The following is a 13,930-nucleotide window of genomic DNA, read 5'->3' on the forward strand; positions in this document are numbered from 1 at the left end:
TGGTACCATGACTGTCTACAGCAGGCCAATGACAGCCACTCGGTTGTCACCAAACACAGTGTGAGGGAAGGCGGAGGGGACAGGGGGAACTCTCAGAGCAAACAATCACAAACACACTGTGAAATCCAAAATAAATTACAAAAACTAAATAGTATAAATAAATTAAAATTTAAGTTAAGGAGAGTCCACAGTGTGGCTGTTTGGCAACAACCAGTCCATAGAAGAGGTGGCTGTGGAGGTCACAGGGATGTTCCCAAGGCTCAGGCTCCTACTCCCCACTGGGCCCACCGAGGTCACTGGGCCTCGAAGCTTCTGGACCCTCAGGCACTCAGCTCCAGGTCGCTGATGTATTTCTGGACCCACTCCTCACTGGGGTCAGCATGGACCTGCCGGCCTCTCTTGGTTAGGAAGCTGTGGAGAAGGGAGGAAGGGTTAAGCACTGGGGAATCCAGCAGGGGAACCCTGGGCCCACCATGGCCCCACCATCCCACTGTCTGTGCTGGGCAGCTCAGGGCCTGCTCCTCTCTCAGGGGCCCCCTGCCTATCTCCGTCTAGAGAGCTTCTCTCAGGGACTCGGGGGAGTGGCCCTGCTGCCTCCTTCTTCCTGTCCCTTTCCTCTGGGCTGGTGCAACCCTTCCTGACTCTGTAACACCTGCCCCACTCCAGCCCCAAGTCAGGTCACACCTCAGAGCCCTGGCTCTGGAAGACTGAGCCTTTCCAGGATGGCCTTCTGGCCTGTCTCTGCCCCCACCCCAACCCTCCCTACCTCCCTAGAGGTGGGCAGGAAGACTGGCACTTACATGACACTGGGCTTGGAGCACTGGCTGCTGGTCTCAAAGTAGTCAGCTATGAAATTCTGTGGAATCTGCCGGGAGATGTAGCTGAAGCAGCAGGCGGTCGGCGTGTCGGCAGCAACTGCGGAGAAAGGAGAGAATGAGCCGAGTCACAGCTCAGAAGAAAAGGCCAGTCAGCTTCTGATCCCCGAGCAGGTGAGGAAGGCAGCCTTGCTCAGACCAAGTAACTGGGAGGCATTTGGGCGTTTTTGCCGAGAAATGTCTCTTTGTTTCTGTCTATATCCTTCTTTCTCCTTGACTCTACATGGTGGGTTCTCTGTTTCTCTGTGTGATCCAGATACCTGGACGGACTGTTCTCTTATCTCAGCTCTCTTCAGGGAATTTTGTCTGGTTCAAGAAGTCATACCCCAGCCCAAGAGAAGTCTTGGACATCTCTCATAAGACATCCAAGGGACAGACCTAGGGTGAGCTGGAGAGTGAACAACAGATCCCACTGGGAAGTAACCAGCCCTGGATTCTGCCTCTTGCCAACTGATTTGTTTTGAACCCTGTTTTTCTATCTGTACAAGGGACTGTAACTCCCCTGCCCCTACCTAGCTTCTCATACCTGGAGACTAGGAGGGATAAGACCCCTTCTAGAGATAAAAATAAAAGTCTTGAAGAGAAAGACCAAGATGTTTGGCAGCCCTTTAAGAAGTTCTCTTTTTTCTCTTGGGGGCTCCCAGGCCACAAGAAAAGACTGATGTGGTCTAACCATGGCCAGAGAGTGGTGATACCCACAATGACAACTCGGACTCACGTGGTACAGAGAAGACCTGGTTGCAGAGAGCCACGGTGCAGAGGAGGACAGCAAGGGCAGCAGTGGAGACCTGAATGATTCTGAGCAGGTGATGGAATCTGGGCTCGAGTGTCGGCAGAGCCAAGAAGGGACTGACCACTCTGTGTTGCCTGTGTCCTTCTGAAGTCTGAAGCCATCTTTCCTTCTCTTTATAGGCAGCCCTGGAGGATGGGGAAATGGAATCTTGGGGTGAGGAGGGAAATTGTTAAGCATAGTGATGCTGTCATGCTGAGTGGTCCCTGGTGACCACGGGGCTCAGGATATCCAAGAATAGCATCTCTGAGCTATTCTAGCTTCATGGGGAAATGGTTTCATCTCTAGCTTCATGGGGAAATGGTTTCTCCTGTGAGTGTGAAGAGGCGTGTGTGTCGACCCAAGGCTGTTCTTAGCTGATCCCTTCTCATAAGAACTGGTCTATGTGGCTGGGGCAGGATGGTTCATGCCAGTAATCCCAGCACTTTGGGAGGCCGAGGTGGCAGATCACCTGAGGTCAGGAGTTCAAGACCAACCTGACCAAGATGGAAAAACCCACTCTACTAAAAATACAAAATTAGCCGGGCATTGTGGCACATGCCTGTAATCCCAGCTACTCGGGAGGCTGAGGCAGGAGAATTGCTTGAACCCAGGAGACGGAAGTTGTGGTGAGCCGAGATCATGCCATTGCACTCCAACCTGGACAACAAGAGTGAAACTCCGTCCCCCCACCAAAAATAAATAAAATAAATAAATAAATAATAAAAATAAAAAACTGGTCTATGCATGAACTCTCCAGCCCCATTCCTTTCCACAGAGCTGCAGTTCTGCTTCCTCAGCCGCTCTAACCACAGGGATAGGGTCGATGGGCTGCTTCTGTGGAGGGCTGGACAACACCCACTGCTCCCAGAGGAAAGGAACTCAATGAAAGCTGGAGGAATAGAAAGCATGAGGTCACGTTTCAGTCATTTGTCTATTTATTAGTCACGGAGCGAGTAGGGGCTGTGTTAAATGCTAGTTGTGGATGATAAAAATGCTTTAGAAGTGGGTGTCAGTATGTCAGGTGCCTAGAAATATTTGTAGCCATTAACCTAGAAAAAACATTTCTAGGAAAGAGTTCTGTGGAAGCAACCAAAATATGGAGCCATCTTCAAACATAAAGATACCTGACCCAGCATCATTTATAACTCTAAAATAAGCAAAGCTAAATTTTTCTCTATCAAGGAATGATAAATTATGATATATCCACTAGATCATTTATTATTAAGTCTCTATAAAATGAATGGAAGTAGCATAAATATGCTTATAACATCAGTGGTTTAAAAAAAAAGCGAAAAAAAGCCAGATAGCAACATTATACAAATTCTACAAAATTTGAAGAATTGTACAAATATATATATATATATTCCATGCCAACCCTAGGCATGGAAAAAATAAAAATGCTTGGAAATATATGCTTTAAAGAATGAATAGTGCTTATATTTGTGTAATAGGTCCATGGGTGATTTATTATTTTTTTCTTTTTCTGAATTTTTCTCATTTTATTTAGTGAGATTTTATTATCTTCTTGGTCAGCCCACAAATTTATGAACTAATTTTGTTTTAATTTAATTTTTTTAATTTAACTTAGAACATCACTGGTTGAAAAGTGGGTTGTGGTCAGTTGTTTAATCTGAAAGAAATTATTGATAAATATGCTAAAGTTTCTGTTCAATGGCCTTTGCCAAAATGAAGTCTTGATTTTCCATTTCTTTGAACTATTTTAAGGATCCTATACTATACTTACATAAATCATGCCAACTGAAGCAGTTTTTTCCTTGTTCTTTTCAATACATAATTTCAGTGGTGTGGAAGGGTCTCTATCTTCTCTGCCAGATCTATATGCTTTTTAAAAATTTTCCATACTTTATTATTTTATTCTATCACAGTCAATCAGCATACCTCATTTTATAATGAGAAATAGATTTAGTTGGTTTTAATGATCTTTGTTTCTGAGATGCCCCTGGTCTCGTGGGGCAGGTAGAGTATGTGAACAGGTAATTGTAGCATTTAGCAGAAAGCGCTAAGACTCTTAGTAGAAAAATAAATGAAAGCTCAGAACCCCATGAGGGGAAGAAGTGACCTTCCACCAGAGGGTTGGGGAAGGGTTCATGGAAGGGATGGAACTTTAGTTGTCTCTGCATAACTACCCGGGATTTAGGCATCTATAGAGGGGTGGGTAGTGGAGGCCCAGCTGAGGCAGAATCCTGGGTATGCCACTGTGGGCTCAGAGGAAAGAGGGGATGCTTCAGTGGAGCTGCAGAGCAGTGGGGGCGAATATGGATGATAAAGCTAAATTGGGACCAAAATAGGACAGGCCTTGAAATCCCCCCAATGGCGTTAGAGTTGACACGCTTAATGCTGGAGAACAGCGGAGGACAGAAGCAAGTGCGACCATGCCTTTGGAACTCTGTCCTTCCTAAATGTCTGCAGAGTTAGGTCTTTTAATACACATGGGCTCTGTTTCCATCCCACCCCAATGATGGCTAGTGCCAGTCTTGAGGGAGGAGAAGCAGAGACAAGATCAGGGGCTATGGTAGGTTTCACCAGAGCTTTGGCATCCACGTATCTTCCCATATTGCTACCAATTCCAAATAAAGGTATCTCTGCCACTTGTTTCATTAGAAACCTACATCACAGGCAATGCCTCCTTCTTACCCCACCCTCTGCCTCCCAGCTCTCGTTGATACCCCGAATTGCATTCCCTCACTCACTTCTTAGGGGAACCCCCTCCATACTCGTGATTCCGTTTCTGAGAGCTGGCTTCTGTGAGTTGCGGATGGCAAGAAAAGGAAATGGAAACTGCCGAATCAGTCAGTGTTCTGATAAGGGGCATCCTCTACCTCTGTGATTACAGCGCAGTGTGTTATGATTAGTTATCTATGTAATTTGCTCTTCAAAAATCTAGACCATGTCCTGTTGATTTTATTTTAGTTTCTTGTTCTCAAGAAATTTATAGTTTAATAAAGGCAATGTGGGAGTTTGAAAACAAACTTTTATTTCATGCTAATGATAGATTAGCAACTACACAAATTTTAGTTCACAATAAGTAATATTTATTGAGTGGTCACCATGTGCCAATTTCCATAACAGGGGTTTACATGTTTGAACTGTTACTCTTCAAAACAGCCCTAGGACTTAGTTACCATTATACTTTCTCAGTAGAACAGGTGAAGAAACCAAAGTAAATAGAGGTTAAGCAATTTTCCTAAGGCCATAAAGCTGATGATTACCAGAGCAGGGATTCAAATCCAGGTAGTCTGACTCTAGGTATCACACACGACACGTCCTGTACCCCAACTTATTATATTTGATCCTCACAACAATCCTATCATGGCAGATTTTTTAGAGTGTCTTCTCAGATTGTAAACCAACTTCACACCATGTCTTGTTGGTTGATTTAAACCAAATCCTAGCACATGATGATTATAACATGATGAGCCTCCCGACCTAGTCTGTATTTCTTAACATTGTGTTCTTTTTAATAAAGATGATTTCTTGAATATATAATTCTATCTCAGTGTTTATATATTTGTAAGACTTTCTCTATCAATCGGTTGAGTTGGGAGGGTCTTAGACATTTCCTAGGTGGTAAATTGATGTTCCCAGTTGAAATGACGTGCCCAGGGTCATGCAGATGGAATTGGTCAGTTTTATATTCCACTGTCTGTGTTAGTTACCAGTGTGTCTCCAGTGATAATCGCAATGCCTGACATATAGTGAAACATAATCTCTATTTGATGGATAAATAAATCACTGATTTGACTAACAATATGTGTTATGCCTGAACTCTCACTATGCAGTCGAAATACTAATGTGAAGGGTAGGATAAGAAAGGCCATGGTGAGTGGGAGGATCAGGAAAAATAACTAATGGGTACTAGGCTTAATACCCGGGTGATGAAATCATTAGTGCACCAAACCCCCCATGACACGAGTTTACCTATGTAACAAATATGTAAACCCCCCACCCCCCACACACACACAAAGAGAATCAGGAGAGTCAGGAGTGTGACAGGTCTCCAGAGCCAAGGAAAAATCTTTAAATAAAATGAGAATTGAAGCCAGTCACAGTGGCTCATGCCTGTAATCCCAGCACTTTGGGAGGCTGAGGCAGGTGGATCACCAGAGGCCAGGAGTTTGAGACCAGCTTGGACAACATGGTGAAACCCTGTCTGTACTAAAAATACAAAAAATTATCCAGGCATGGTGGCACATGTCTGGAGTCCCAGCTACTCGGGAGGCTGAGGCAAGAGAATCACCTGAACCCAGGAGGTTGCAGTGAGCCGAGATCACACTACGGCACTCCAGCCTAGGTGACAGAGAGAGACTCTGTCTCAGAAAAAAAAAAAAAAAAGAATTGATGGTCCCAATAAAGACACAATTTGAAAGAGAAGTGTAAATTAAACTTGCATAAAGAAGTTTTCAGTAACTTGGATCTAAAAGGTTATGCTTTGCTTTAAAAAGAAAGGAAAGAAAGAAGAAAGAATCTTTAGGATGTCTCTGCCTCACCCAGTCAGACCCAGGGAGAGCCACCCTGGCCAGGTGATCTCGGCTTTCAGTGAAGACACCTTCCCTGTGTCACCAGATTGTTGGGAGCCTTTAGGATGTCTCTCCTGAGGGTCCCACAGGAGCCCAGGGCTGACCCCCAGAGCCCAAGTCAGACACCTTTCATCTTCATCAGCAGAGGGCGTCGCATCCTCCCCGTGGCCGCCCTCGGTATCATGGAGCCACGCCCTCCGGCTCTGATTCTGTGCAGCTGACTCTCCCCTCCCTGAGAGTCCTCCTGCCCTTCAGCTGCCCAGGCTCTAGCTTCCCTTGGTACCCACAAACGGGCCAGCCAAGCCCAGATGGCAGCATCTCCCCATCCCGTGTCCCTTGGCCCAACGCCACTTCCAGGAGATGACCACGAAGCCCAGCACCCACCCTGTTCTGGCCGCCCCCTGTCGTGGCCTCAAAGTCAGGCTTGCCCTTTTTGCACCCTGGCCCAGGAGACCTCCAGGAGAACCTCCAGCCAGGCTCCAGGGGATGTTCCCACCCCTCCTCCCCAGTGCCAAGGCCACATGGTGGGGTTACCAGATGGAAGGGTGGGAGGCCTTGGGGTTTGGGGGGCTCTGCAGCTGCCCAGCTCTTCCAGCTGATGGCTCCACAACTTGGGAGAGGCTCTGATTTCATGATGGGCTGAGGGCTTCTCAGGGTTCCACAGCCCAAATGGTGGGACAGTCCAGGGGCTTCAAGACCATCAGGAGCATGTGGTACCCACGTCACAACCCAAGACCATGTGGCATCTGGTGAGTTTATGGTCCCCTCGGCTCTTCCCCAGAGGCCCTGCATCTTGGGGGGCTGGAGGAGCAGCGGAGGCTGGAGCCCCTCGTGGGGCTGGTGACAGGCTGGGTCCCAGCCAGGGCCTGACCTGGGATGTCGGGTTCCCCACGGGCTGGGAGTTGGGTTTCCTTTCCAGCCCTGGAGGAGACAGAGGCACAGGGATGGGGGCCCAGCTCCCACAGAGCAGGGCTAAGAGCAGTGTGTCCACCAGGAGTGCCGGAAGGGGAAGATGTTGCGGGGAGCCTGGGACACTGGCCAGTGTTCTGCACTTGGGGAAGGATCTTCAGAGGGCCCTGGAAGAGGGAGGTTTTTAGGGCAGCCCAGGGGGCCCTGAGCACCTCTGTTCCTCCCATTAGGACAAGGAAGGTCTATGCACACAGGGTTCCTCGTTCAGCTGGCTTCTCCGGATGCTGAATGATGGGGTAAGAAGGCACAGGGAGACCCTGGCTCAGGGACCCTCCTTGCCCTGCAGTGTCCTGCTTCCCCAGGCCGGGGGTCCAACTCACCTCCAGCCCACAGGAGGCTCAGGCAGATCCCCACAGGACACACAAGCAAGACCCTCTGCCCAAGACGGCTCATCTCAGGGCAGAGGGCGGGGCTCAGGCCCAGCCTCATGGACAGACTGGGTCAGGACCGACTTGGGAGGGCTCAGGGAGCCTCAAGTCCAGGGGCCCCTGGGGAAGCCCCTCTCTCCACTGAAATGAGTGCCCCCCATAAGAAGCTGCAAGACCTTGTCTGACCAGCCTCCTGGAGGGGTCGGGTGACCCTCATGGGGAGGGTCACTGAAGCCCCAACGGCCAGCTCGAGCCACCAGCCCCAGCCTGGAAGGGCCAGGTCATCCCATGCCTACTTTCCCCACAGATCTGTCTCGGGCTCACCCTGCGCCTGTGGGACATGTATTTGCTGGAAGGGGAACAGATGTTGATGCCGATAACAAGCACTGCCTTTAAGGTTCAGAGGAGTAAGTCCACGTGTGCCCAGTGGGGCCTGGGGATCACTGGGGTCAAACCCCGACTAGCCTAAGGGCAGCTTCCTCACACTGTCCTCATGATCCTCTGTTCTGGCCCAGAGGGAGGTCTGGCCAGGTGGGCTGGGCAGGGCACAGTGACACCGAGCCCATCCCTCACATGACCCAGATGAAAGTCAGGAGTGTGGTGAGCACTTCCCTGCCCAGGCCGCACCCCCAGCCACAGCGCTCTGTGCACATCTGGACCCCCGGGGTGGCCACAAAAGGATCTGGCACTGCCCAGTGGGAGACTGAAGTGGCCATGGGGTGTAGGCTCTGACTCTTCCCAGGGAACTCTCCTGGCTGATGCCCACTTTGTCCCTAGAGCGCCACATGAAGATGTCCAGGTCTGGCCTGTGGGCACGTTTTCGAGACCAGTTCTTCCATACCTGGGCCCTGGATGATGACACTGTTCTTTTTTTCTTTTTTTTTATACTTTAAGTTCTAGGGTACATGTGCACAACGTGCAGGTTTGTTACATATGTATACATGTGTCATGTTGGTGTGCTGCACCCATTAACTAGTCATTTACATTAGGTATATCTCCTAATGCTATCCCTCCCCCCTCCCCCCACCCCACAACAGGCCCCAGTGTGTGATGTTCCCCACCCTGTGTCCAAGTGTTCTCATTGTTCAATTCCCACCTATGAGTGAGAACATGTGGTGTTTGGTTTTTTGTCCTTGCAATAGTTTGCTGAGAATGAATGGATTTCCAGCTTCATCCATGTCCCTATAAAGGACATGAACTCATCCTTTTTTATGGCTGCCATAGTATTTCCATGGTGTATATGTGCCACATTTTCTTAATTCAGTGGTCTATCAGTTGATGGACATCTTGGGTTGGTTCCAAGTCTTTGCTATTGGTGAATAGTGCCGCAGTAAACCATACGTGTGCATGTGTCTTTATAGCAGCATGATTTATAATCCTTTGGGTATATACCCAGTAATGGGATGGCTGGGTCAAATGGTATTTCTAGTTCTAGATCCTTGAAGAATCGCCACACTGTCTTCCACAATGGTTGAACTCGTTTACAGTCCCGCCAACGTGTAAAGTGTTCCTATTTCTCCACATCCTCTCCAGCACCTGCCCTTTCCTGACTCTTTAATGATCGCCATTCTAACTGGTGAGATGGTATCTCATTGTGGTTTTGATTTGCATTTCTCTGATGGCCAGTGATGATGAGCATTTTTTCATGTATCTTTGGCTGCATAAATGTCTTCTTTTGAGAAGTGTCTGTTCATATCCTTCGCCCACTTGTTGATGGGGTTGTTTGTTTTTTTTGTAAATTTGTTTGAGTTCTTTGTAGACTCTGGATATTAGCCCTTTGTCGGATGAGTAGATTGCAAAAATTTTCTCCCATTCTGTAGGTTGCCTGTTCACTCTGATGGTAGTTTCTTTTGCTGTGCAGAAGCTCTTTAGTTTAATTAGATCCCATTTGTCAATTTTGGCTTTTGTTGCCATTGCTTTTGGTGTTTTAGCATGAAGTCCTTGCCCATGCCTATGTCCTGAATGGTATTGCCTAGGTTTTCTTCTAGGGTTTTTATGGTTTTAGGTCTAATGTTTAAGTCTTTAATCCATCTTGAATTAATTTTTGTATAAGGTGTAAGGAAGGGATCCAGTTTCAGCTTTCTACATATGGCTAGCCAGTTTTCCCAGCACCATTTATTAATAGGGAATCCTTTCCCCATTTCTTGTTTTTGTCAGGTTTGTCAAAGATCAGATGGTTGTAGATGTGTGGTATTATTTCTGAGGGCTCTGTTCTGTTCCATTGGTCTGTATATCTGTTTTGGTACAGTACGATGCTGTTTGGTTACTACAGCCTTGTAGTAACAGTTTGAAGTCAGGGTAGCGTGATGCTCCAGCTTTGTTCTTTTGGCTTAGGATTGTCTTGGAACCCTTTTTTGAGTTCCATATGAACTTTAAAGTAGTTTTTTCCAATTCTGTGAAGAAAGTCATTGGTAGCTTGATGGGGGATGGCATTGAATCTATAAATTACCTTGCGCAGTATGGCCATTTTCACGATATTGATTCTTCCTATCCATAAGCATGGAATGTTCTTCCATTTGTTTGTGGATGACACTGTTCTTAATCATCTTCGGGCCTCTATGAAGAAACTAACAAGAAGCATGGGGACCTGCCACCCCCAGGTGGGCTCCAGTACCAGGTCCCCTCCTGAGTCACCCTGTGGGGCAGTCAATACTGGGGGAGTGCCCAGGACCCCTAACCCTACTACCTGGGTCTTCCTCTTTCCCTTTTCTTCCTCCTCTTCCTCCTGGACTCTAAGAAAGTACAGGAGGCCCACCATTCCTCAGGCAGGTACTCAGTGCGTGTGTATGGACGTGCTGTGCACGCAGGAGGGGGATGTGGGCAAGACCCTCCAACGAGCCCCCTCCCGCTTTCCACGGTAGCCTGTTCTCCCCTCACAGGGCCCTTCAAGGGCACTGGAGGAGCCAGACCCATTTGTGAGAGCCTCCGCTCCTCCCTGCAAGTACTGACAGCCTCAGAGAGCAGCAGAGGCCCCTCACTCCTGCAGATTCCTCCAAGGGTGCCAGGACAACAAGCCTTGAGCCAGGGAGACAAGGGAATCAGTGTCTCATTATCTCTACCATCTCTACCATCTGGGAGAGGGGGATGTGGCAGGACAGTAGGGTAATAGTGGGGAGAGGGTCAGCAGGAAAACATGTGAACAAATGTCTCTGTGTCATAAACAAGGTTAAGGAAAAGGTGCTGTTCTTTGATGTGCACATACATAAATATCCCCGTGCATTAAAGAGCAGTATTGCCTCCAGCATGTCTCACCTCCAGCCCTAAGGCAGTTTTCTCCTATCTCAGTAGATGGAATATACAATCCGGTTTTACACTGAGACATTCCATTGCCCAGGGACGAGCAGGAGACAGATGCCTTCCTCTTATCTCAACTGCAAAGAGGCCTTCCTCTTTTACTAATCCTCCTCAGCACAGACCCTTTACGGGTGTCGGGCTAGGGGAGGGTCAGGTCTTTCCCTCCCACAAGGCCATATTTCAGACTGTCACATGGGAGAAACCTTGGACAATTCCGGCTTTCCTAGGCAGAGGTCCCTGCAGGCTTCCGAAGTGTTTTGTGTCCCTGGGTATTGAGATTAGGGAGTGGTGATGAGTTTTAACAAGCATGCTGCCTTCAAGCATTGTTTAACAAAGCACATCCTGCATAGCCCTAAAGCCATTAAACCTTGAGTCGACACAGCACATGTTTCTGCAGCACAGGGTAGGGGTAGGGTTACAGATTAACAGCATCTCAAGGCAGAAGAATTTTTTCTTAGTACAGAACAAAATGGAGTCTCTTATGTCTACTTCTTTCTATATAGACACAGTAATAGTCTGATCTCTCTTTCTTTTCCCCACACTGACCCCCACCCCAAAGAGGGGCAAAGGGGACCCTGGAATCTTGGACAAAAACCTCAGTGTTCAGGTGTCAGGGTGGGCCTGGAGTTCCGATCCAACCACAGACCCATCACCCTCAGAACTGAAAATGGTCTTCAAGGTCACCAAAGGCTATCAATACCCCAACCGGAGAGGGCAAAAGCCTTATCCAGGTTAAGCAGCACAAAAGTGAGAGGAGCAGAGACTCGAGCCAGCTCTAACTCCCAAGCCAGGATTCACACCGACTCTCGCAGTGGAGTCCTCTGAGAACTCTTCACTCTCTGCCCCCACCGTGTGTGCGTGCACACACACCCCTTTCTCATTGGCTCACTGCCCCCCGCCAAGTTCCCCATACCAGGAGGTGTCAGGGGCGGAGATTATACACAAGCCCAGCACTGCAGACCTGAGGATCTGCGTGGGCTGAGAAGCTGCAGGAAGTTGCTGACCAACGCGCCAAACTGCTCAGCCAACTCCATAGATCACGCCCTCTGCCGTGTGCACAGCTCTCGGGTCTGGGGGTGAAGAGGGAGATGACACATAGTCTCTGACCTTAGAAGAACTTATCATTTGACCTGGAGGGAAAACTAACGCTGGAAAATACAGAACCTGGCTAGAAACCCTGGGATGCTGGGCTTGCCTGCCACGCCCACACCACAGGAGGCAGCTGGGGTAAGCATTGCCCGCTGAGCCTCAGCAGTAGAGGAGGGGGCTGCCCTCCTGGCCTTGATCCCTGAAAGGGTCCTAGCAGAGGGAGGCAACAGCAGGACCTCAGAGGATCTGGAGTTGACAGAGGAGGAGGAGGCGTTTTCCTCTGCCCCAGTGATGCACACCTGCCCCAAGGTGGCCAAGAGCCAGGCCCCACTAAGCCTGGTGAGCACAGAGAAGCCCAGGTGGGCATCCTCCAGGGCAGAGGATTCCTCCCCGCACCCTGCCTCCTTCTCCCTCCTTCGTCCTGCCCATGTCAAGCATGAGGCAGAGAGATCCATGGCATGCCTGAGGCCGGGGAAACACCATTGGCCATGCCACGCCTTGCTTGCAGTGTATTCTCCAACTCGACAGATTCATCAGAGTCCCTCAAGAAGATTCGCAGCCCTGACTCCAACCCCCGCATCAAGCACCCACGCTCAGGACAAGCCTGCTGGTGGGGCTGTTTTACAAGCTCCCCAGACCAACTCAGGCTGGGAAGGCAGGAGGCAGTTTAGGGGCTGAGGAGGGGGGCAGAGAAAGCTGAGGGAGAGAGGGGGTTGCTGCAGAGCCCCAGCCCGAGAGGACCAGCCCAGAGCCACAGGGCTTCAGGGCAGGAGAAGGAAAATAAGAGCCCCACTGAGCCAGGAAAGAGCACCTGGATTCGGGGCAGCAGCGGGGCGAAACCTTGGGTCAGGACGTTCAGCCTCTCTGGAGCCTCAGTTTTTCCATTCTCTGGGAAATGGAATAACAGCCCTGCCTCCAGGCATATTAGGGATTAGAGGCCCAAATAAATAAAGCACCTGGCAAAGGCTGGTGGCCAGCGTTATGTTTATGAGCAGGTGTTTAAAAAGGCACCCTACTATGTGCCTGGCACTGTGCTGGGCACTCAGACTCAAAGAACAAGACAGAGAAGCCCTGGAGACATAGTCTTCTGGGGGAGAAGGTGGTAAAGACAATCCCAATACACTAAAGCCAGGCCACGATGGGGTACTGGGGCCCTGCAGAGAAACAGAGGGAGCAGGGTCCTGGGGGAAACGAATGTCCAGGCCCAGGCTCTGCTCCTGTGATGGCTTCCGGGATCTGGGGAAATCTGTGAGTGCCAGGCCCACCTTTGGGGGTCCTCTCCCCTCCTGCATGTTTGACCCCCTTCTGAAGGTGGGGCTGTCATAGCCCTTCACAATCCAACCACAGATCTGCAGCTTCTGCCTTGATGACGGGGTGAACCATTCTGTGCAGTGGGCAGGGTGGTGTGGACGAACTGTGAGTCCCTCCATGAGTCCATAGCTGGGTCCCCAATCCAGCCCAGGCACATGTCCCCAGCATCCTGGGCCCACTTGGGGTCCTTGGACAAAGTCACTCAAGTCTCCCCACCAGCCCCTGGCAGCCACTGCCTCTACTGGCTCAGCTCTCTGGGCACACAGGGGCTCCCCCATTCTGGCCTCCTGAGCCTCCCACCCACTCACTTTGTGGAGAAGGGCTTCTTCCCCAGCAGAGGGGCACAGTCTGGGGCTGTCTCTGGTTCTTCCCACACTCTGACCCCTCCTCACGCGCCATCAGTAATTGTGGACCCAGCTCTACAGGAGGGAGAGATAGCCTGCCTGGAGCCTGAGGTGAGGGAGGAGGGGGGCTTGGCTCCTCTTCCCAGCATGGAAGGGGCCCACTCACCTCCCGTGCCCGTCTCCACTACTGACCCCTCAGGCTCTGGGACAAGGGCTGAGTCACTGCTCCTTGGAGCCTCAGTGTCCCCATCCACACAACAAGGCGCCTTCCCCCAGACCTCCCTGCTTCCGGGGACTATTCAGACAAATGAAGTCACCCTCCAGAATGAGCCATCTGCAGCCCAGGGCTGGTTCTTCTGGTTGTGGCAGG

General features: G+C 49.9%; 1 protein-coding gene across 1 annotated transcript; it reads right to left on the reverse strand.

Annotated features, from left to right (window-relative positions):
- Nucleotides 1-320: 320 nt before the first annotated feature.
- LOC100594017 (C-C motif chemokine 3-like 1) lies at nt 321-4,480 on the reverse strand. The gene is made up of 4 exons (XM_030827071.1): nt 4,359-4,480; nt 1,594-1,673; nt 801-915; nt 321-411 (listed from the first exon to the last, which is right to left on the reverse strand). The coding sequence occupies exons 1-4, from the start codon at nt 4,478-4,480 to the stop codon at nt 321-323; spliced, it is 408 nt and encodes a 135-aa protein (XP_030682931.1).
- Nucleotides 4,481-13,930: the final 9,450 nt, after the last annotated feature.

This window comes from Nomascus leucogenys, chromosome 14, assembly GCF_006542625.1.
Source record: "Nomascus leucogenys isolate Asia chromosome 14, Asia_NLE_v1, whole genome shotgun sequence".
Taxonomy (NCBI): domain Eukaryota; kingdom Metazoa; phylum Chordata; class Mammalia; order Primates; family Hylobatidae; genus Nomascus; species Nomascus leucogenys.

Coding starts and splice junctions, on each gene's coding strand:
- LOC100594017 (XM_030827071.1), bottom strand. CDS start 4,480: ATGCCCCTTATCAGAACACTGACTGATTCGGCAGTTTCCATTTCCTTT. Junction 1,674..4,358: donor GGAGGGGGTTCCCCTAAGAA/GTGAGTGAGGGA, acceptor TCACCTGCTCAG/AATCATTCAGGTCTCCACTG. Junction 916..1,593: donor CCAGGTCTTCTCTGTACCAC/GTGAGTCCGAGT, acceptor CTTTCTCCGCAG/TTGCTGCCGACACGCCGACC.